The 22,006-nt window shown below is 36.4% G+C and overlaps 1 protein-coding gene across 5 annotated transcripts in view; it reads right to left on the bottom strand.

Moving 5' to 3' along the window:
* Positions 1 to 1,160: 1,160 nt before the first annotated feature.
* Positions 1,161 to 22,006, bottom strand: part of LOC139965697 (AP-1 complex subunit gamma-1-like) — a 40,778-nt gene continuing 19,932 nt past the window's right edge. For 3 of the 5 annotated variants that reach the window (XM_071968320.1, XM_071968322.1, XM_071968321.1), the window contains 13 exons: positions 20,427 to 20,522; positions 19,588 to 19,823; positions 18,417 to 18,530; positions 17,802 to 17,942; positions 16,959 to 17,136; positions 16,125 to 16,292; positions 13,242 to 13,369; positions 12,443 to 12,547; positions 11,895 to 12,036; positions 7,315 to 7,429; positions 6,482 to 6,640; positions 5,760 to 5,932; positions 1,161 to 5,595 (listed from right to left, as the gene is read on the bottom strand). In XM_071968320.1, the coding sequence (XP_071824421.1) occupies positions 5,392 to 5,595; positions 5,760 to 5,932; positions 6,482 to 6,640; positions 7,315 to 7,429; positions 11,895 to 12,036; positions 12,443 to 12,547; positions 13,242 to 13,369; positions 16,125 to 16,292; positions 16,959 to 17,136; positions 17,802 to 17,942; positions 18,417 to 18,530; positions 19,588 to 19,823; positions 20,427 to 20,522 (1,959 nt within the window). In that variant the 3' untranslated portion in view covers positions 1,161 to 5,391. The remainder of the gene's footprint in view (positions 5,596 to 5,759; positions 5,933 to 6,481; positions 6,641 to 7,314; positions 7,430 to 11,894; positions 12,037 to 12,442; positions 12,548 to 13,241; positions 13,370 to 16,124; positions 16,293 to 16,958; positions 17,137 to 17,801; positions 17,943 to 18,416; positions 18,531 to 19,587; positions 19,824 to 20,426; positions 20,523 to 22,006) is intronic. The other 2 variants (XM_071968323.1, XM_071968324.1) reach the window with 1 other exon arrangement.

The following is a 22,006-nucleotide window of genomic DNA, read 5'->3' on the forward strand; positions in this document are numbered from 1 at the left end:
GAACTGGCCCAGCAAATATCCCCAATTTTGTAAAAAGACACTGAACCAACATCAATCAATCATTTCTTAGGGTGTAATTCACATGGAAGACATCTGTTCGCACCTAACGGTAAGTAATACGACTCCCACTTACCTGCATTTGTGTTGACATTGGATTTGTAATTTTGACAAAATACTTGTTTCTATAATATGAGGTGTTCTAAACTCAGTGAGGCATTTGACCATCATCCTTGAAACATAGAACCAACATACTCCACTATTTTAAACGAAGAACCTGCAAGTAACTCTTGATGTCAATAGGGGGCGGTGGAGAGGGCAACTTTAATATCAAGACCCCAGATTTCCTGCAAAATATGTAGTCACCTTACAGTAACCACCCTGCACTAACTTGCACTACTTTGTTGCATTGTAATAATTGTAGTTCTTTGGCCATCTTGCTAAAGAGTAGGTGGCATAGTTCGGTGTGGTGGCAGAGGGAATGGTAGGAATGGGCATTGGGGTACTGGTTATCACCATGGATAAACAAGTTCTGTTCACTATGCAGGTCTACTTGTGATATTTGGCACAGGGGATATTATTATTATTATTTTTCCTTTAGCTGAATAAACTGAATAATGGGTCCATGAGGAGGCTGCTTAATTCTGGAAAATCGTTGCCTTAAGTTAACATCGGTGACCTGCATTGTAAACTAACACGTAATAGCCTAAGCAGAGCAGATATCCAGTATTTGATTGTCAAAAGATAGGTTGGGGAAGGGGGAAGGTTTGAAGCATGGTAGGTGATGACTCACACATTCCTTCAAATTTGTGTGATCCCCAGGCACCCCTCCCATGGCTCCTGCCCGGTATTCCCTACTCTTTCCTACATCCGCATCCCACCCCTCCACCACCTCAACCCCACCCATTTACTGTCTTTTGTATAACTGCCTGGAGAAAAATTCAGCTCTTTTCTCATTTCCAGCTTTACAATGACAACAACTGCAAACAAAGGATACATTGCAATGGTCCAAACTTAATTCAGTTCTGATGTTGCATTCCTTTCTAAATAGTTTCCATTTCAACCATAGACTATCCAGAGAAATCTCAAAGCTTACATAACTTAATGTGAAAGAATTTGAAGATGGACAAAAGAAATAAATACACCCACAACTTTTGGCATCATTCAATATTAATTACAAGTTTATTTAACTCTCTCTGTTTCTCTCTCAGTTACTCATTATTTTTCATCACGTCCCCTTTCCTCCCCAATAAATGAAGACAATTAACCCTCATATGCCCATGACAAATTATCGAACAGCTGGTAGCATCCGGTTGGAACGAACACCATTAAGCATAATCAGTGATTTAAGATTTAACTAAAGACACGAAATATTTGAATAAAATATACTACAAAATGTGGGTATTTTATGTCAGAGTTATTAACAAGCAAAGAAATCTCCTGGAAAGTCATAAATAATTCCTTTGAGTGATGTAAACAATCTTTTCCAGAAAATTAATTTGAAGAAATCATAAATCAAATAAAATGGTGGCATGGACAAACATAGGATAAGTCTATTATAATACACTTCATATGAATCATGAACCAGCGGAAAGGATGGGGGTATATGTCACAAATGTTAGATCATCTTCACAAAAAAATACCAAAGACTGCTGAAAGAACAATCACAGAAACTTCTTTGTACTTTTTTAAACTTGGGTCAAATTCACAATATTGATTATGACAAACTCTTTAGTGTGTTGTATATGATGGAATCTTTTTGAGTATTACCCAAGGATAGACAATCAAGTGACAGCGATATTTCAAGGAAATTGAAAGTAAACGAGATATCAACAGGCATAAACTAACTGGCCAAGTCAAGTCTGGTAAATAAATTCACCAGAGAACTCTGTTATGTTTACCATGGTTGTGGAATTGAAACCGTAATGGTGAACCATGGCTGATAAATTGATTCCTTTGACGGTGAACCTATTTTTGAGAAATTAAATTCCACAATGGTAAATGATGCTTTAGGACATGGATCTCTGAAGTTGTAAACATAGGTCAAGGAATTTAACTTCCACAATGGTGAACCATGGTTTACAGAGTTAAAGTTCATTGTGAACCATGGTTGAGGAATTGCAATCCATGATACATGAACCATGGTCAAGAAAGTTGACTGGTTTATAACTATTTCATCAACTTCTTCTGAATTATTTCCTTTTTTTTTCTTTAGAGGTGGGCATTTTCTTATTTGTTTTAATTCCATGGTAGGACATCAGCCTGGCATCCTTAAGATCTCAAGTGCCCTCCCTCCATTCATCTATATCTCTAATGCTTAGCAATTGTTAATATCTCTCCACAGAATATTAGCTATTATAAGCTGATTTCATCTTCTTCCATACAACAATGTTAATTTATGCTAACTAAATGTAACATAAGGGAAGACCTCCTAACATTTTTATTACAGGTTTTCATCAAATGTATAGCAGAAGGTTGGAAACTATTTCACACTTTTGATTGCCACCGACTATAGAAAAAAAATGATACTTTTCTGGTAATAGAAACCATTTTTTCAAACTACCAGGAAGGCCTACATTTTGCATCATTCATCAAGTATTTTATGTTCAATTTTATTCATATCTTATTTGACAGGTTCAAAACAGCTTACGGACTGAATAAACTAATTGAATAAGTTCCAACTGTCTTTTTTTTTTAATGTTTATTTTTTTATTTAAATAAGGATTAAATACAATTCTAAATTCTGTCTCCAGTCTTTTACCTTGTTTTCTTGTAAGAGAAAGGAGCAGTTTCTGAGAAAAGAAAAAAAAGTATACAAAAATGAAAACATCTATATCAATACAAGAATTAATACGACTCCAGACAGACCAAAACAATCCCACTTTTAAACTGTTAACTTGAACAAATTTCAGTTCCAATAGTTGGACTCTTCTGCAAAGTGAAAAACTTTGGTGACTCTGGCATCGCAAGCCTTTTTTTTTGGCATATCGCAAAAAACAAGTGATATTACTACTTTCAAAAGTCTGCGTTATTTTATTTAATATAGTGAATACAATAGAAATCATGATAGAGAATGATAGCAGAAGTCAAGGACAATGCATGTATTGTTCTTGTGAAATGTAATAGGCAGTAAGGAAAAGGAAAAACAAAAAACTCAATACCACTCCTACTGCTGGTTTGAAACAGACAGAACCTCTTCCAGGAGAAACAGATACAGACACGAGACGGAAAAGATCCCAGGTAAAGAATTCCACAACAGTTTTACCGATTGCTATATAAACCCCTTTCAAACCAATTCCTGTTTTTTCATGACCATATTTTTCCACAAACATCACCTTCCAGGAGTTTGTAACGTAACTAACTGGAGTAATGAGCAACAGGCAGCCTTGGAACTAACAGTATAGAGAATTTGTAGTGTTCCATAATATATAACTATAACAATTAAAAAGTGGATGCCTAAGGTCACTACTAAGTCATCCACAAAATGTGTTTCTCATGTTTTAACATGGCACATGGCTCTTGCTCGAAAAGTAACTTTAGTGGCCTAAGATACTTGGGCAATATAGATAGCTATTAAACATGTAGGCTGCATAAGACTTATGACATGGAACATGATATTGACACTCGTTCCCCTCGGTGAGTGAAGAGAACGCGCTTAGCAACATGTTTTAAATTATGTATGCAAATGACACTCTTATGTATAAGCAGGCAGTTAAATCTCTCCATTTCTATGCATATTATATAAATCTGTATCAAACACATATTTCTGACAGACCTACTTTTAGCAAGTTCCCAGCAGAAACTTTTCCAAAGTTAAGATACCATATGACAACTGCTCCCCCCCCACCCCCCCAAAAAAATTAATAATAATAAATAGGTTACACAAAATCACGCTGCATATAATATGAATAACTTGCTTTAGACTTTGTAAGCTGTAATTTGCAATGGGCTGTAACTTTGACCAAATATCACCAAACCATGGAATACTTGCTGGTTATTGGAGACACCTCAATCAAGCTAACAGCTATATACGTTTACAACCAGTCAGAGGCTTCTTGTTTTCAATTTATTGTTTAATCCAATTCCATATATTATGTGTCCCACCAAATTAAATGCAATGTGTTTTTGTTTTAATTGCAAACCTTTCAGGTTTAAAGCCTGATGTTATCATATTTGCTATGACTAAAGTAAACAGACTTGTGTTTCAAGATACCTTTGTCTTACCTTAAATCATCAAAATAGTTAAATGACAGATTGTGACAGAAGTAAATACAGAGGTGACTGTCTCTACAGCTCCTTCAACTTGCTACTTTGATATCCCAATGTTTGCCTTCTCAATTATACTAGTCTATTCCTGCCAAACATCAATACACTTTGTGAGACATTTGACATTTACATAAGTGTCTATAAATACTGGTCATCTGCTGTGTAATTGGATCTCCTTGCTCCTCCTCACCCAAATAATAAACCCAGCTAATGAAAGCTACAAGACAGAAAGCACTTGATATACAAATATCTTTTACATCTTACTACTACATTAACCCTAATATACACACCCATCGATATCAGAAATGCATATTGAAATAATTGCCCAATGTCCTCACATTTCAACCAAATTTCCAACGACTGATTTTCAACTTTACCTTTAATTATACCCATTCCCAGTCTCTTACCACTCCTCCACTACATGAACGTTTGCCACCAAAATGGAAAAAAAAAAAGGGGGGGGGAGGGTAAAGACCTGTGCTAAAAAACAAATACAAGCATATGGAATTCGTGTGTCGCTGTGGATATAATACTACTTTTATGTCTATGAGAAACTTCTTCGTATTCTTCTGAAAGTCTCCCAAATACAATTTGCTATCGACTAAATATGCCGACTTACTTGCCTTGCTCTGTATTACATTAATAACGCTATCAATTCTAAATGAAAGTATGACATCAAATCTTCTCCATGGAATGACAATTTGACCTATATTTTGCCTGCATATTAAAACTCAAGAGTTACTGTGGATCAAATCTGTCAATCAACACTATTCCAGCCAGTTGTAACAATCACTTTTTGCCATTTTGTTAAATCATGATCATAAGCTGAAGTAAATGAGCAACTGAAATAGGCACAAAAAGATGCATATGCATAACTCAAAAAAAAAAAAAAAAATACTAATAATATGCCTTGATGTAACAACTCAAGAATATGCAAAATGTATTCTGAATATACATAAATTCCTGTTGCTTCCGAAAATGCACACACATATTTTATTATCAATATGCCTATATCATAAGAGTCCCGGTATACATATTTTTCGAAGAGAACTGTTACTGAAGCATATTGGACAAGACCATTCCTCTTTTGCTTTTTACACCTGTCTTGTTGCTGGCTGTTCGGTCACTTCAAGAAGTGAAGAGATATGCAGGAAAGTTGTTGATGACTCCGACGTCGTTCACGGGGGCACCATTGACAATGTAGGTGAGTCGATACCTCATCTTGAGGGATAATCCCTGTGGATTACTGACCTTCATAATCTGGGTCAAGACACCAGAGTTGTTTGGAGGGACGCTGTTGCCTGAAGGGGTGAGTAGTTTTAACTGAATAGCCTGTCAAGGAAAAAATGGAGGGGAAACAAAGTGAATACAGAGTCAAATAACAGCTAGAATTATTGAGAAGATGGTACCTTATGAAAGACAAAGATAGACAGTCTAAAGGTGACAAACAAACAAACTGAAAGAAGGAAACACAGAAAGCATCAAAAGAAACTTACTTTAGGTACAGCAGCTTCAAAGAGGAAACTTTCAAATTGAGCTCCAGTGGAATTGGTCGCTTTCATCGTAATGTCAACATTTTTCGTAATGCTATCTCGTTCGAAAGCAAACTCTATCTTGAGACCATCTTTCTCTAGAGCAGTGATAGGAGGAAAAACCGGGGCTGAGGGAGCTATGAGGAAACAAGAAAAGAAGAGAAATGTTAAAAAACAAAAAATTAAAAAACAAAATTTAACTCTGTAAAATAATAGAGTATATTACTTACATACATTTTTTGGGTGCAATGCTATGACTGTTATTTTTATCATGAGAGACTGATCTATTGTGAGTGGGTATCGATCTGAACAAACTCAAAAGATATCTTTCATGATAACAACAGAAAGTTCTACAAAGTCAATAAAGAGGAAACTAAAAGTAAAGTGAATATTCTGTATCATATATTTATGTAGATATCTAGAAGGCTGGCAAGACTCCATTTGTTTCATAATTCAATGTTTGAGCTGATCTGGAGATAAATTAAACTTTCATATCTAATCAACACGGAGACATGTGTCGTAGTAAAAACAGTAATAAAGCACATGTCTCTACATATTAGTCATCTCATAGCAATGCTATTCAAATTTATATGGCATGACCAACATTGAATGGTGACATACAACATGTAGGGGTTTGGGGTAGGGGGTTATGAGAGGGGGCTGATGACTGGTCCAGTAATACTTACCAATATTATTGATAAGAGATCCACCCATCAGATCCGGCACAGCAGGCTGTGAGGGCATAGTAGTGGGAGATAAGGCATTCAAACCATCTAATAGATTCATAGCAGGGGCAGGTTGTTGCATGGGAGGGATGGGGTTACTCGGTGCACTGAAATCTAAATCTGAACACACAAAGACAAGAAGGAAAAAATAGCATTTTTAACATTGATCAAATCAAATAATAGGGTGACCTTACAATGAAAAGTACTAACAGAGACACTTACCATCTCAACAACAAACAAAAACAGACAGCTAGTTTTGAATACTCTTTTCGATTCGATGCGATTACCTGGAAGATCCTATTCCACAATTTTTCTCTGTAGCCTTTTCATCTCTGAAACGGTTTCATCTCTATTGTTCAGTCTATATTTGTACTCTATCCATTGTTCATTGTTCTAATTTATTTTTAAGTCCATCTGTCTAGTCTAAATGTGTCCATAATCTGTTTTCATTTCAGTTTGTCTTTGAAAGAGATCCTGCTAGGAACGAAACCTCAGGCCCTCTAACTTATACTTTTACCTGCACATGCTTCTGGCAGTAGATGAGCAGTTTGCTAACAGTTTTTTTTTGCTCTCTTGGAATAAACTTCACAAGATACTGGGTAGCCTGCTAGAGAAGGTGCTCCTTTCAAGCCCCAAGTGTACCAATGTGTTTGCCTTGACAGTATCAGTCAGAACATTTACAAGGAAACAAGGGGGTGGGGTTGGCAAACAAGCGGGGGTGGAGTTGGCAAACGAGGGGTGGTGGGGTGGCTTAGTTACCTTTACTTGTATCATGGCATTGTTAATCAACCTACCACTGAGTAAATCTAGAATAGCGCCCCCTCCTGTAGACTGATCCTGATTAGGCTGCATTGTTGGAATGGAAGGAATTGTTCCACTGTCACCGATCAGGTCCAAAAGACCGTTACTCTGCAGGAAACAACAGATGCATATTCAACGTAAACCATAATAATCCATTAAACGTTTCTTACTGTTTACACTGTAGAAAATCAAAGGTACACATTTTAAACATACATAAAGATTTGTAAAAGAGAGATAAATATTAAGAAGAACCCACTTATTACGGATATAAGTGTATTTATCTTCTTTATTTTGTTTGTCATTTCTTATTTGTTTGTTTTGTTTTTGTTTTGTTCCTTTTTATTATTATTATTATTATAATAATGAAACGAAATACTACTTCAGGAAAGAAGCTTCAAAAGCCTAACAATACAGCAAGGTCTTGTATTGAAGGAAATTTAAATAGATAAATTAAATAAAATACATGAAAACCTTAATTAGAAAAGTGTTTTAATAAAGTTTAATGTTGTCAAATGTTTGTCATTTAAATATAATCAATTCTAATGCTGCAAGCCTTTGCATCTATACTTCACTTATTATGCTATTTTAAGAGACTTGCTTTGTTGGTTATGTACTCAATTGCAGCTTAGTGAACCTTGTTCCATTACACAGCTATACTAACTCATGCAATAGTTGTCACTGTTGTCCAAAAGATCTTGCTATTCAAACTTGAGCCCAAAACATCTTTTTCATCTCTCAGTCCAACTTAACTCAAATTTCTTTTCTCACATGTTCACAAAAAGTCAAGATAGCATGCTTGGTATACTAAGTGACAGAATGGAAAAATGAAGGATGCCAGAGAAAAAAGAAGAAAAAAAACAGGTTGTTTACCAAAGATAGCATCCCTTGGTGGGAAAAATTGGGAAGGGTTTGTTCGTTTTATAGTTATTTAGAATACAAATATGGCTCAATATGATCATTTATACAGACCTAAACCCGAGCTGCTCTTTTTATTGTGTTTTTTTATCGCTGTGTATCTGTGTACGTTTTTTACATATTTGTTGATATAAACAATACCTCATGTTGCTGTGCTATGTTGATCATCCTAAACCCCTAGCTTCTCTTTTGATTGTGTTTTTTATCGCTGTGTATGTGTTTTTTACATATTTGTTGATATCAACAATACCTCATGTTGCTGTGCTATGTTGATCGTCCTAAACCCCTAGCTTCTCTTTTGATTGTGGTTTTTTATCGCTGTGTATCTGTGTATGTGTTTTTTACATATTTGTTGATATCAACAATACCTCATGTTGCTGTGCTATGTTGATCGTCCTAAACCCCTAGCTTCTCTTTTGATTGTGGTTTTTTCCCTGTGTATCTGTGTATGTGTTTTTTACATATTTGTTGATATCAACAATACCTCATGTTGCTGTGCTATGTTGATCGTCCTAAACCCCTAGCTTCTCTTTTGATTGTGATTTTTTACAGCTGTGTATATGTGTATGTTATATTTACATATTTGTTGATATAAACAATACCTCATGTTGCTGTGCTATGTTGATCGTCTTTAACCCCTAGCTTCTCTTTTGATTGTGTTTTTTATCGCTGTGTATGTGTTTTTTACATATTTGTTGATATAAACAATACCTCATGTTGCTGTGCTATGTTGATCGTCCTAAACCCCTAGCTTCTCTTTTGATTGTGTTTTTTATCGCTGTGTATGTTTTTTACATATTTGTTGATATCAACAATACCTCATGTTGCTGTGCTATGTTGATCGTCTTTAACCCCTAGCTTCTCTTTTGATTGTGTTTTTTATCGCTGTGTATGTGTTTTTTACATATTTGTTGATATAAACAGTACCTCATGTTGCTGTGCTATGTTGATCGTCCTAAACCCCTAGCTTCTCTTTTGATTGTGTTTTTTATCGCTGTGTATGTTTTTTACATATTTGTTGATATCAACAATACCTCATGTTGCTGTGCTATGTTGATCGTCCTAAACCCCTAGCTTCTCTTTTGATTGTGGTTTTTTATCGCTGTGTATCTGTGTATGTGTTTTTTACAAATTTGTTGATATCAACAATACCTCATGTTGCTGTGCTATGTTGATCATCCTAAACCCCTAGCTTCTCTTTTGATTGTGGTTTTTTCCCTGTGTATCTGTGTATGTGTTTTTACATATTTGTTGATATCAACAATACCTCATGTTGCTGTGCTATGTTGATCATCCTAAACCCCTAGCTTCTCTTTTGATTGTGTTTTTTTATCGCTGTGTATCTGTGTATGTTATATTTACATATTTGTTGATATCAACAATACCTCATGTTGCTGTGCTATGTTGATCATCCTAAACCCCTAGCTTCTCTTTTTATTGTGTTTTTTTATCGCCGTGTATCTGTGTATGTTATATTTACATATTTGTTGATATAAACAATACCTCATGTTGCTGTGCTATGTTGATCATCCTAAACCCCTGGCTTCTCTTTTTATTGTGTTTTTTTATCGCTGTGTATCTGTGTATGTTATATTTACATATTTGTTGATATAAACAATACCTCATGTTGCTGTGCTATGTTGATCATCCTAAACCCCTAGCTTCTCTTTTGATTGTGATTTTTTACAGCTGTGTATCTGTGTATGTTATATTTACATATTTGTTGATATCAACAATACCTCATGTTGCTGTGCTATGTGGATCATCCTAAACCCCTAGCTTCTCTTTTGATTGTGGTTTTTTATCGCTGTGTATCTGTGTATGTGTTTTTTACATATTTGTTGATATCAACAATACCTCATGTTGCTGTGCTATGTTGATCGTCCTAAACCCCTAGCTTCTCTTTTGATTGTGGTTTTTTCCCTGTGTATCTGTGTATGTGTTTTTTACATATTTGTTGATATCAACAATACCTCATGTTGCTGTGCTATGTTGATCATCCTAAACCCCTAGCTTCTCTTTTGATTGTGGTTTTTTCCCTGTGTATCTGTGTATGTGTTTTTTACATATTTGTTGATATCAACAATACCTCATGTTGCTGTGCTATGTTGATCATCCTAAACCCCTAGCTTCTCTTTTGATTGTGATTTTTTACAGCTGTGTATCTGTGTATGTTATATTTACATATTTGTTGATATAAACAATACCTCATGTTGCTGTGCTATGTTGATCATCCTAAACCCCTGGCTTCTCTTTTGATTGTGTTTTATTATCGCTGTGTATCTGTGTATGTTATATTTACATATTTGTTGATATAAACAATACCTCATGTTGCTGTGCTATGTTGATCATCCTAAACCCCTAGCTTCTCTTTTGATTGTGTTTTTTATCGCTGTGTATGTTTTTTACATATTTGTTGATATAAACAATACCTCATGTTGCTGTGCTATGTTGATCGTCCTAAACCCCTAGCTTCTCTTTTGATTGTGGTTTTTTCCCTGTGTATCTGTGTATGTGTTTTTTACATATTTGTTGATATCAACAATACCTCATATTGCTGTGCTATGTTGATCGTCCTAAACCCCTAGCTTCTCTTTTGATTGTGGTTTTTTCCCTGTGTATCTGTGTATGTGTTTTTTACATATTTGTTGATATCAACAATACCTCATGTTGCTGTGCTATGTTGATCATCCTAAACCCCTAGCTTCTCTTTTGATTGTGATTTTTTACAGCTGTGTATCTGTGTATGTTATATTTAAATATTTGTTGATATAAACAATACCTCATGTTGCTGTGCTATGTTGATCGTCCTAAACCCCTAGCTTCTCTTTTGATTGTGTTTTTTATCGCTGTGTATGTTTTTTACATATTTGTTGATATCAACAATACCTCATGTTGCTGTGCTATGTTGATCGTCCTAAACCCCTAGCTTCTCTTTTGATTGTGTTTTTTATCGCTGTGTATGTGTTTTTTACATATATGTTGATATCAACAATACCTCATGTTGCTGTGCTATGTTGATCGTCTTTAACCCCTAGCTTCTCTTTTGATTGTGTTTTTTATCGCTGTGTATGTGTTTTTTACATATTTGTTGATATAAACAATACCTCATGTTGCTGTGCTATGTTGATCGTCCTAAACCCCTAGCTTCTCTTTTGATTGTGTTTTTTATCGCTGTGTATGTTTTTTACATATTTGTTGATATCAACAATACCTCATGTTGCTGTGCTATGTTGATCGTCCTAAACCCCTAGCTTCTCTTTTGATTGTGGTTTTTTATCGCTGTGTATGTGTTTTTTACATATTTGTTGATATCAACAATACCTCATGTTGCTGTGCTATGTTGATCGTCCTAAACCCCTAGCTTCTCTTTTGATTGTGTTTTTATCGCTGTGTATGTGTTTTTTACATATTTGTTGATATCAACAATACCTCATGTTGCTGTGCTATGTTGATTGTCCTAAACCCCTAGCTTCTCTTTTGATTGTGTATTTTATCGCTGTGTATGTGTTTTTTACATATTTGTTGATATCAACAATACCTCATGTTGCTGTGCTATGTTGATCGTCCTAAACCCCTAGCTTCTCTTTTGATTGTGTTTTTTATTGCTGTGTATCTGTGTATGTGTTTTTTACATATTTGTTGATATCAACAATACCTCATGTTGCTGTGCTATGTTGATCATTTCTCCCTTCTGTGGTGCACTGATTTGATCATCCAGTAATTCTCCATTGTTCCTAGGTAGATCGTCCTCATCCACTTTCTTCTCTATTGGAGGCATCTTCTCTAAGAGACCGGCTCTGAAATTAATAATTAATAATAATAAATAAATAATAACACAGAATGATCAGTAAAGCACCTGGGGCATCTGCAATGACCTGTGAACACAAATTTTGAGATTCAAAATGCAAAGTAAATGCTTAAATTGACTTTGTTGGAAAGATTGAGACTGTAGATCAAAGTGCATGATGGACTTACAACCGACGCCAAATCTAACAACGTCTTAGAAATTTATCTACGTTCTTTGGCTTCGACCAATTTATGCATTATGACATACTTTTCACATCTAACAAATCGGTAGGAGTTAAAAACACTCAAGATATATATATATATATATCAAAACCTATCATTTTGGTTTGATGATGATGGAATTTCATACAAATTTCAATTGTTCTGTAGTATTTGTCAAGAACTTGTCGGACATACCTCATGTTGTCGTGGTCTCGTAATAAAGCCTGGAATTCTACTGAACGCTGCTGTAACTCCATGTCAAGACTCTGCGTGTAGGGCATAACAGCTAACTTGATTTTCCTGGTGAGACAAAAGGGACAAATCAGTTCAAATCTTAATATGAAGAGATCCGGGCACTAAACAACAGTAATTCATTTCAGTTTTTACCAGGTACCACAAAAACAAGTTGAAAAGGGCATGGCAGTAACCGCCATGGGTCAGGAACCCCCAGAAGGCATCAAATCTGATACTGTGTAGTCAGTCCACCTCATGCACATTTGGGGAGATGATCACATTAACCGTGATTTGAATGTGACATCTGCGAACACATTAACACACACAGAATCCATTTGATGTGGATTTTGATCCATCTGATATTTTAGAACTTCCAAACAAGGGTTCATCATAGGCAATAATTTTTTAACTTTCTGTTGTACAGCATCTGGTTTGCTGCTTCCCAGATACAATGAGTTTCATTAACTTGGCCATATTTTATAAGTACCTCTCAAATAGTTTTCTGCAGAGAGTGGGCTACAATAATAATACCCTGCAGATCGTTCAGACAGATATGACCCCACCTACCCTACCTCCCAAACCCCCCACCCCCTTCACCCTTTCTCTGTTGATAATGGTCATCCATATATCCAGAAACATACTGTACCACTCACACACATCGTTTAGCCATTCCTTTAACCTTACATTTAAAGTAAAACATTCATGGCTTGTGTTTGCCCACTTTGATCATTTATTACATGACTGTCCACACTGTACTTACTCTTGTGACCCTGTGAAGCGTGCGCTGAGTTTCATGATGGCCAGTAAGGTGTACTCTTTGGTAATTTGAGTGGACGTGGTGGTCATCAGAACAGACTCAAGCAAATTAAGAACCTGGACCTCAGAGACCTACAAAAGGCAAACCATCAGATTTTGTTTTCATGAGCAAAAAAACTATTTCACTCCTACTGGAGACAAAAAGGGTAGTAGTGTTGGAGAATCAAAAAAGAAAAACGAGAACAGGTTTCTGCAATTACAAAGATGAACTATTGCAACTTTGTTGCAACCTTGGAGGGATTTTTTGTCTCTCAGCCACAAAAGTAAAATGAGCTGGCAAACTCCCTTCTCAGTTAATAACGATGACTTTCAGCCCTGATTCTTATATGTAAATTTAACTGTCTGTATGTCCATCCGTATCTCTTAATGTGTTCTTAGTTTGTTTTCGTTTCAGTTTAAAGAAGATCCTGCTAGGATCATAACCTCAGGCCATGTAACTTTTGCATATCTAGCTACAACTGTAAGAATTTTTTTTAGAGGTACAAAGTGGGTTTTGATGGGTTTTCTCATAATTTTTATTTATGTTTGTTTCTGTGAAAGCAAACACTCTCTCAAGATCTTCACCATCTGCTCTGGAACTTAAATTAGTTCTTGTGGTCACATGAATTTGCTAAGCATGTATAAAGGACACGTTGCAAACTCCATCAGCTGAATTTACATTTCAATTACCATGTTTTTAAACTATTAAGACTTTATTCTTGGACATAAGTGATACTTTTCATGGGATGTTCTCTACTTGTCTTCATTATATAGGCTGGTGCTACCTTGTTACTTAAACAGGGAGATAAATACACCTCATTTAGTTTCATCATTCACTGTCAAATGCAAACCGTCACAAAAACGACACAAAACTAATAATTAAGAGAAACAAACTTCATTGCCAAGCAGAGCATTAATTAACCACAACAACTCATAAAATAACTCAAACAAAGGACACACTCTCATTGTCCAATAAAATAAGGTGTATCATAATTCAGACAACTTCTTGACCTTTTCTTTCACGATGAAGTTGTTTTATAATTATACTGAGAATGGCAAATTCATCTTCAACTACGAGCAAAGATTTGTACTACTGTTTCTTAGTAAAAGGATCATATTGTCAACTTCACCCATCCCAAATAGTTTATAAACTTGTAAGGAGAGGGTTCGATGTTGTCTTTGCACATGACATACTTTGACGACTTCTAAACAAACTAATAAAAATCATGTGTTCTGTTCATCTCTACCCTGTTTGCCTCTCTTTCATCTACTATGCGTTCTTGGGTTCTATGCGTTCTTGGGTTTTATCAAGCTTAAATCCTTTCGACTATCTATAATGTCTGTTTCCTAGTTTTTCGGACCTTTCCCTTAAATTATGTCATAAACATTATACGTGGGTGATAAACCTGTATGTTTCTTATCTTTCTTGCCATAGTTCAAGAATGGCGACACTTTCCTCTCTCATTCACAACAACATCACAGCATTTCGTATCTTTAGTAGTTATACTATCTTGACTTGTAGATAGGAAGAAACAACAAGAGTGGGATGGAGTGGGATGATTAGGATAGGTAATATTCTGTAACCATAGCAACCATAGATTATGAAGGATACAAGAGCAGCAGCAAGATAACAGAGTGCCTTACTTAATGCAGGGTTCGAGTATTGAGGAAAGCACTGGCTGAAAGTGATAGGATTGTTGGATAACCAGACAATGTAAACAACACAGCAACATTAATGTCAAGATTAACCCTAACTATGCATTCCTGAATTATTATTTTCCAATTCTGTCCAAACCCAAAGCCTTGCCAACTCCCTTCCTCCCCCCTTCCAAAGAAAAAATATTAAATTAAACACTTCTCATTGACACGTCCAGTGTTTCATGCAACTTTCTCACAAAGGAAAATGTTGTCTTTTCGGGTGAAATTCTACACACTCTAATAGTAACCATCATAAACAGGTACAACAAGAGCATTTGTCCAAAGGGAGAGGGTTTCAATGTTTCACCGCTCCACTGAAGGATTTGTAAATAATATCAAACATGTACTAGTGTGTGCACGTTTGCAATTTATTGGACATAATCATGGGGTATTACTGGTTTGACCTTTGAACTTGAATATATATTGAATTATATTGAATGTATGTTAATTGTCAATGATGTGTGTCATCCCTGATGATGATTGTCATATCTGACTGAGTTTGAGATTATTGATCTCATCAACAAGTAGGACAGTTTATTTTGGTTGTCTAACACAGATTAGTGCATCCTAAAAGTTACATGGTAATGACGATTACTTTTATTGAAAAAAAAAACCCTGCCTGTTCCTTTGGAAACCCAAAGGCTACTTCTGGTCTTCCAACAAGATCAGTAACCTTCCATTTTAATGAAGGGTTAGATGAAGGGTGAAGGGTTATGACCTGAAATACACTGGTTGGCCCCTTGGACAATTCAAAGTATAGCTTTGGCTGTCCGACAAAATTATTGCACAGTGGAAGGTTCACTTTACTTTAATATGATTTGACTGGAAAAAAAACTGGTGTCCTCTTCCTTGGACAATCCAGAGGATGTTTGTGTTCCCTTATACTACTAGAAAATCTCGAGAAAAAAATTACCCGGGTAACTAAAGCTTCTTTCTCTAGTAAAAGCAAACAAACAGACAATCAGAAAAATCAAAGGAAAGCCAAACTGTTTAATGAAATAGCAGCAGCAGGTTTGGGGATTAAGTGACATGTTAGTTAGAATAGAGGTGTTATTTGAGGGAGAGGGTGGGTTATGAAGTCAGAGGGTGGATTATGAAGTCAGAGGGGGTGGATTATGAAGTCTGAGGGTGACTAGTGCAGTAAACACACCTCCTCCTCTACATCAACGTGTTCGTAGGGCTGATGATGACTGACATCTTCAATAGACTTGACGTAGTAGGTACGTACCTGGATGGGCTCTTCCTCGTCAACCACGCCGGCCACCAACAAATCTCCAAATTCCCCGATACACCACGTAGCAACCTGTGCCAGTGGTTGCTGTAACAAAGTGAGCAAATAATATATATATAAATTCATGTTATTAAAGATAATTGTGCATAAAGGTTACTTGCAATAGATGGCGAAGTCTGGCAAGCTTTTGTCCAGTAATTTTGTAATTTGTGACATTGCCAGGAGGATTGTGTGCATTTGTACTGTCTTTGTACTATCATGTATAAAAATATTTAAAAAAATCAACAGCAAATATGCTACTTTTAATACAAATTTCATACCCACATTTGCTTCTCATTCCATGACAAAGTTAACCTTTTTTTTTTTGGGGGTGGTAAATTCAAATAACTTTCTCAAAAAGTACTGTTACAATTTCATATAAATAACAGTGCGTGCAAGTTAAAAAAAATTAATACCACTTGCGATCTCACAATTAACAACCTATTATTACATAATATTGTTTTCAAGGCAGTAAACAGCCTTGACATTGTATTCTAGTATGTGACAATGTATACATGAAATCAATGGTGGTATTGATATAGCTTTTTTACTCTTTAATCACATTGTTACATTTTTCTTTTTCATTTTGGGGGGTTGGGGGGGTGGTACGTAGGGGAATGACCTGATTATGATTTTGACATGTATTGACTTTGCTTCAAAACACAATTTTCTACATAGCATATACAAATACATCCATAGAAATATAAGTCTAACCTGGTTTATATCTTCTTTCAAGGCTTTAAATAACTGCTGAACAATATAGGGGTGCAAGGATGAACTCTCGGAGATCATTTGAATCAACATGGACACTGATTCATCGGGAACGTCATTTCCAGCTGCGGTCAAAACTCTCATCATGGTGTCTATATGCCATCTCTTATTCGGGGAGTACCTGCGCAAAAGACAGATCAAACCAAATATCATATTGAAGCACTGATGTTACCTATATCAAAGGTGCACATATATTACTCAAAATAAAAGAATTCATAGAGGTTCACTTGCCACTAGATTCTGAATTGTACATTGACAATGGCAGTGGTTTGGGGGGGGGGGGGGTAGGGTGAGGAAGGGGGGGCAGTGAAAACTGACACCAGTTTGTTGGTTAGGTAGACCAGAGTGCCAATGTGAAGGAGATAGGTAAGGGAAAGATGATGAGGGAGGAATGAGGGAGAAAAGGGAGGAATGAACTTACTGAAGTAACTGCAATAACTGTTTACGTAGAGTTATCAAACAGTGACAAGAAAGTCTCAAATACATGCAAAAGGTAGGCTAGGCCTGAATACAATTGTTTTTAAAAAAGGGGTTTTACAGCAAGAAATTCGTCTGTAATCAAAAAGTGAATCACAAACTTCTTCATGACTGTAAGTGCCAGCCAGGAGTTAAAAGCATACCCCCACACCAAGCACCACACCCCAGGGTCACTAAGCATAACCTAGACAGTGACAGGAAAAGGTTCTTCTTCTACAGATTTTTTAATATTTTTTTTATTACAAGATGCAGACATTTCTAAGCTCAGAGTTTATTTTGCCCTCTGCTGTTTGAAGTATAATTACTCACCTCTCACATGCTTGCAGTATGTTTGACGCGACATACGACTTGAAGTCTGGGTCACACTTGTCCAGATAAAAGATAAGCTCCTTAATCATCGTACGGACATTAGAAGGGTTGATGAGAGCAAAACACAGCTCCACAGCTCGTCTGAGGAAGAGACAAACAGAGTTAAACCGGTTCTCACGATTTCATCATTCGTCCTGTTCAAAATCATTTAACTGACTAACCATTTTGATGGCCGCCCTTCAGGCGCAAGGTGACCGTATTCCACTAGGCCAGAAGGACTGATCTACTCAATGTGGAATGTCGAACAATAAGCTTTGACTTGTTTTGTGGTAATTTTGAGACCTGTCAAAAACTTATTTCATGATGCTAATTTGCATATTTGCATTACTGAAATTGCCTTACTAATTTCATAAAAAAGAAATTGGATTGGAAGGGTACTTTTGCAAGAGGGATTTGACCCATGAGAATCATTTCCAGTATTTATAATTTAAAATTTTCATTACTATTATTATTAGTATCATTATTTACTAATGGGAATGGAAAATTCCTTCCATAACCATTTAAAACCTTGTCCAAACATTACAAAACACAGAAACCAACCAAAGATGAACTCACTTTTGAATGGATATGTCAGGATCTTTCAGACAGTCAATGATTGTACTTCTGTGCCTCTGTACAGCATTGGTATCTGCTTTTACTGTCCTCAGCAGTGTGTTCAGGGCTACATACCTTCAAATAAAAATAATAATAACTACAACAATAACAATAATAGTAAAAATCATGATAAGTTTGTAGACTTTAGACTTATTTTACTAAAGCTTTAATTAACATTTAACAGGGATAACTTTGCTAATGTTAAACACTAAACAGCTCTTTTTAAATCCTTAGTGAGTTTCATGTATTACTCAAATATGGAAATTAATTTTTCTGTGCATTCCTTCATGGTTTCATTAACTTTCCTAACACTCATATGTCAGAATTACATTTTCATCAAACAATCCCTCTCAACCACAATTTTAGATCCTGCATTGTTTGTTTGAATATGAATCGATTCTTCAAAAGATTTGCAAACTCAAATAATTGGTTGTGGCTGATGAAAATGCAGCTACATCTTAAAATATCTGTTCCCCCCACTCCCCACCCCTCTCCCCCCACTCCCCACCCCTCTCCCCCACTCCCCACTCCTCTCCCTACCCCACTCCTCTCCCCCAACCCACTCCTCTCCCCAACCCACTCCTCTCCCCCAACCCACTCCTCTCCCCAACCCACTCCTCTCCCCAACCCTCTCCTCTCCCCAACCCACTCCTCTCCCCAACCCACTCCTCTCCCCCAACCCACTCCTCTCCCCAACCCACTTCTCTCCCCAACCCACTTCTCTCCCCAACCCACTCCTCTCCCCAACCCACTCCTCTCCCCAACCCACTCCTCTCCCCCAACCCACTCCTCTCCCCCAACCCACTCCTCTCCCCCAACCCACTCCTCTCCCCCAACCCACTCCTCTCCCCCAACCCACTCCTCTCCCCCAACCCACTCCTCTCCCCAACCCACTCCTCTCCCCAACCCCCACCTCTCCCCAACCCCCACCTCACTCCTACCCAAGCAGATGATTATTAAGAAAAAAGGGGTTTGGTATCTCTAATTATCACCAATGGAAACCATACCCGAAAACAGTTCAAAACTAAATCCTGTGCAACCACTTTATATACAACCAAGGTCGTCAGTCTAACATTAATCTACGGCCTGGGAGGGAGCCAAGGAATGGAAATAGCTCTTCATAGTTTCAAACCTTATATTTTTATCTGTGTTCAATAGGAATCTGCCAAGGATATTGACAGCCAGCACTCTCAGGCCGCTCTCTGAATTTATATCCATGATGGTTAGAACTGTTTCGTAGAGGATGGCGTTGCCAACGTTTTTACTGGTCTCGGTGTTCGTAGCCACTTGGGCCAGAATGTCGTTCATCGCTTCGCTGCAGTCCACGTCTCCCGACCCTAAGATCCGCAACAATTTGACGATGTTGACCTAGAACGAGAGATGACGGAGGGTTTGTTGTAAGTTATAGAATTCGGGATGGGCCAAATTATTTATACTGTAGGAGACTAGCAAGTAACCAGATAGTTGTCAGCAGGAAGCTATTAATTTGATGGATGAATGAAAACAAACCTCCAACTTAATGTCATACAGAAAATAGAAGAATAAAATCAAGATCTTTTGTCTTGCTATATGAGACAAATGGGAACGTATCTCGCTCATGAGAAAAAGAGACTTCATGAGATGGAGAATTCCTAAAATTTGTGACAGCTGAAAACCATCAATTAATGCAGGTGAGCCTAGATATAACAGGACATTATTGATTATTGGGAAAATGAATCATACTTACTGGACAGGTCATAATGAAAGAATTGATATTCTACCAGTATTTGCTCTCAAAAAAAATTGAATCCTCTGTACTGTGCTGACTTACCCCCTTGAAAAAATCTGCAAATCTAGCTATTCTTCCCTTCCCCCCTCCCTCCTCCCTTTCTTCATTCCAGAAATGTCAGACTCACCTTCACTGCAATACTTCCAAATAATTAATGACATATAAATAATTATATTGCATACAAACAACAATTTGAATTATACCTGTAAGAATGGATCGCTGACCCCTGACACATCATGCTCAGGGGAATACCCTGACATAATCAGATTCTTTAATATCCTCACTAGATTTGGAACAAACTGGAATGAGAATGAGAGGAGAAACACATAAATGTAATAAAAAAGAACCATTAATGTACATATACATATATATATATATATCTACATAGAATGTACTGTATAGCACATATAATTGATCTCCAACAGTTAAATTTGACACTAAAATCGCTGAAAAATACATTATCGGATTCTTTGTTTGACTGATGCAAGACACAAAAGATCAGAATTAACGGTAGAAAAAATGATCACATGCAACCGTTGAAGATGATAATATTCCGTTTCCCAATGACCGGTAGATTTATACAAAAAATTGGTTTGTTACTTTATATTGTTTCTATTAACATGATGATGACTGTTTGAGAAATGACTGGATTTCAAGCATATTCTTCTAATTGAAAATTCCAGTGTAAGACAACATCATAAACCATGCAGTAACTGTACAGTCTTAATGCAACATATACAGTACAAACAGTGCAGACATGACACATCAAATGAACTTTAACGAAAATGAAACTGACGTATGGACAAGAGACCGTTAATAACATAATTTCCCATATTTTTGGGGTAGATTTAATTTAATAATCATTGAATCATTTGGTGATTTGGCAGGCAAAGAACTGGATGAATCCCAAGAGTTCTAAAAAGTACAGAGATCAAGATTATTAGAAGAAACACAATTACAGAGCAATATCAATTCATTATTGACCAGTGCATGAATTGCTACGTGGCTAACATGAGGTAAAGAACCAGAAAAGAACTTCATCCTTCCTTCATGAGACACAATCCTCACAGCCCCCCTCACCATCCCCTCACCCTTTCCTTTTACCACCTTCCTTATCCGCAATCCTCAGTCCCAATCTTTAACCTTTAGGAATTTGGAAATCATATCATGTACGCTTTTATTTCATTTTAATCAGAGCTTTTAAGATTGTATTTTAGTTATAAGGAGAGAAAAAGGGTAAAGAGGGAAAGGGTGAAGATATTACTAATTATTGTCTATTTGCTTCAATTGCAGGACTTTAGGGTAAAGAGTGAAACAGAACTTGAAGAGATTTCAAAGCTGTGAGTGCATACCAAGTTACCAGAAGCATTTATAATGGTTACTGCAGTAGGGAAGGATATAATTACAGTATCTTAGTGTATTGAATGGAGAATTAAAAACCGATGTGTTTGACAGAAGACTGTGAGTAGACTGTCTAGATTATATTTTTTCTACCTTAATCCTTTAGTTCATCCTTAGATGTACACTTTAATTAAAAACACCTCTAAGACAGATTTTATTCTAAATGTTTATGAATTAGGAATCATATTAGTAAAGAAACTAACAAATCTGTTAGCCTGCCAGACAGCAATTCTTAACAATGACGGGCAATTTTGGAATCCTACCAACCACTTACAGGCAATAACCAGGCAAATAGAGAGAGAGGGAGATAGAGTATTGTTAGATTGTTATGTTGTCTGCATACAGTGTATTACAATGCCTGATTGCAATACAATTTGCCCTA

Source organism: Apostichopus japonicus, chromosome 3 (assembly GCF_037975245.1).
Source record: "Apostichopus japonicus isolate 1M-3 chromosome 3, ASM3797524v1, whole genome shotgun sequence".
In the NCBI taxonomy this organism is placed as follows: domain Eukaryota; kingdom Metazoa; phylum Echinodermata; class Holothuroidea; order Aspidochirotida; family Stichopodidae; genus Apostichopus; species Apostichopus japonicus.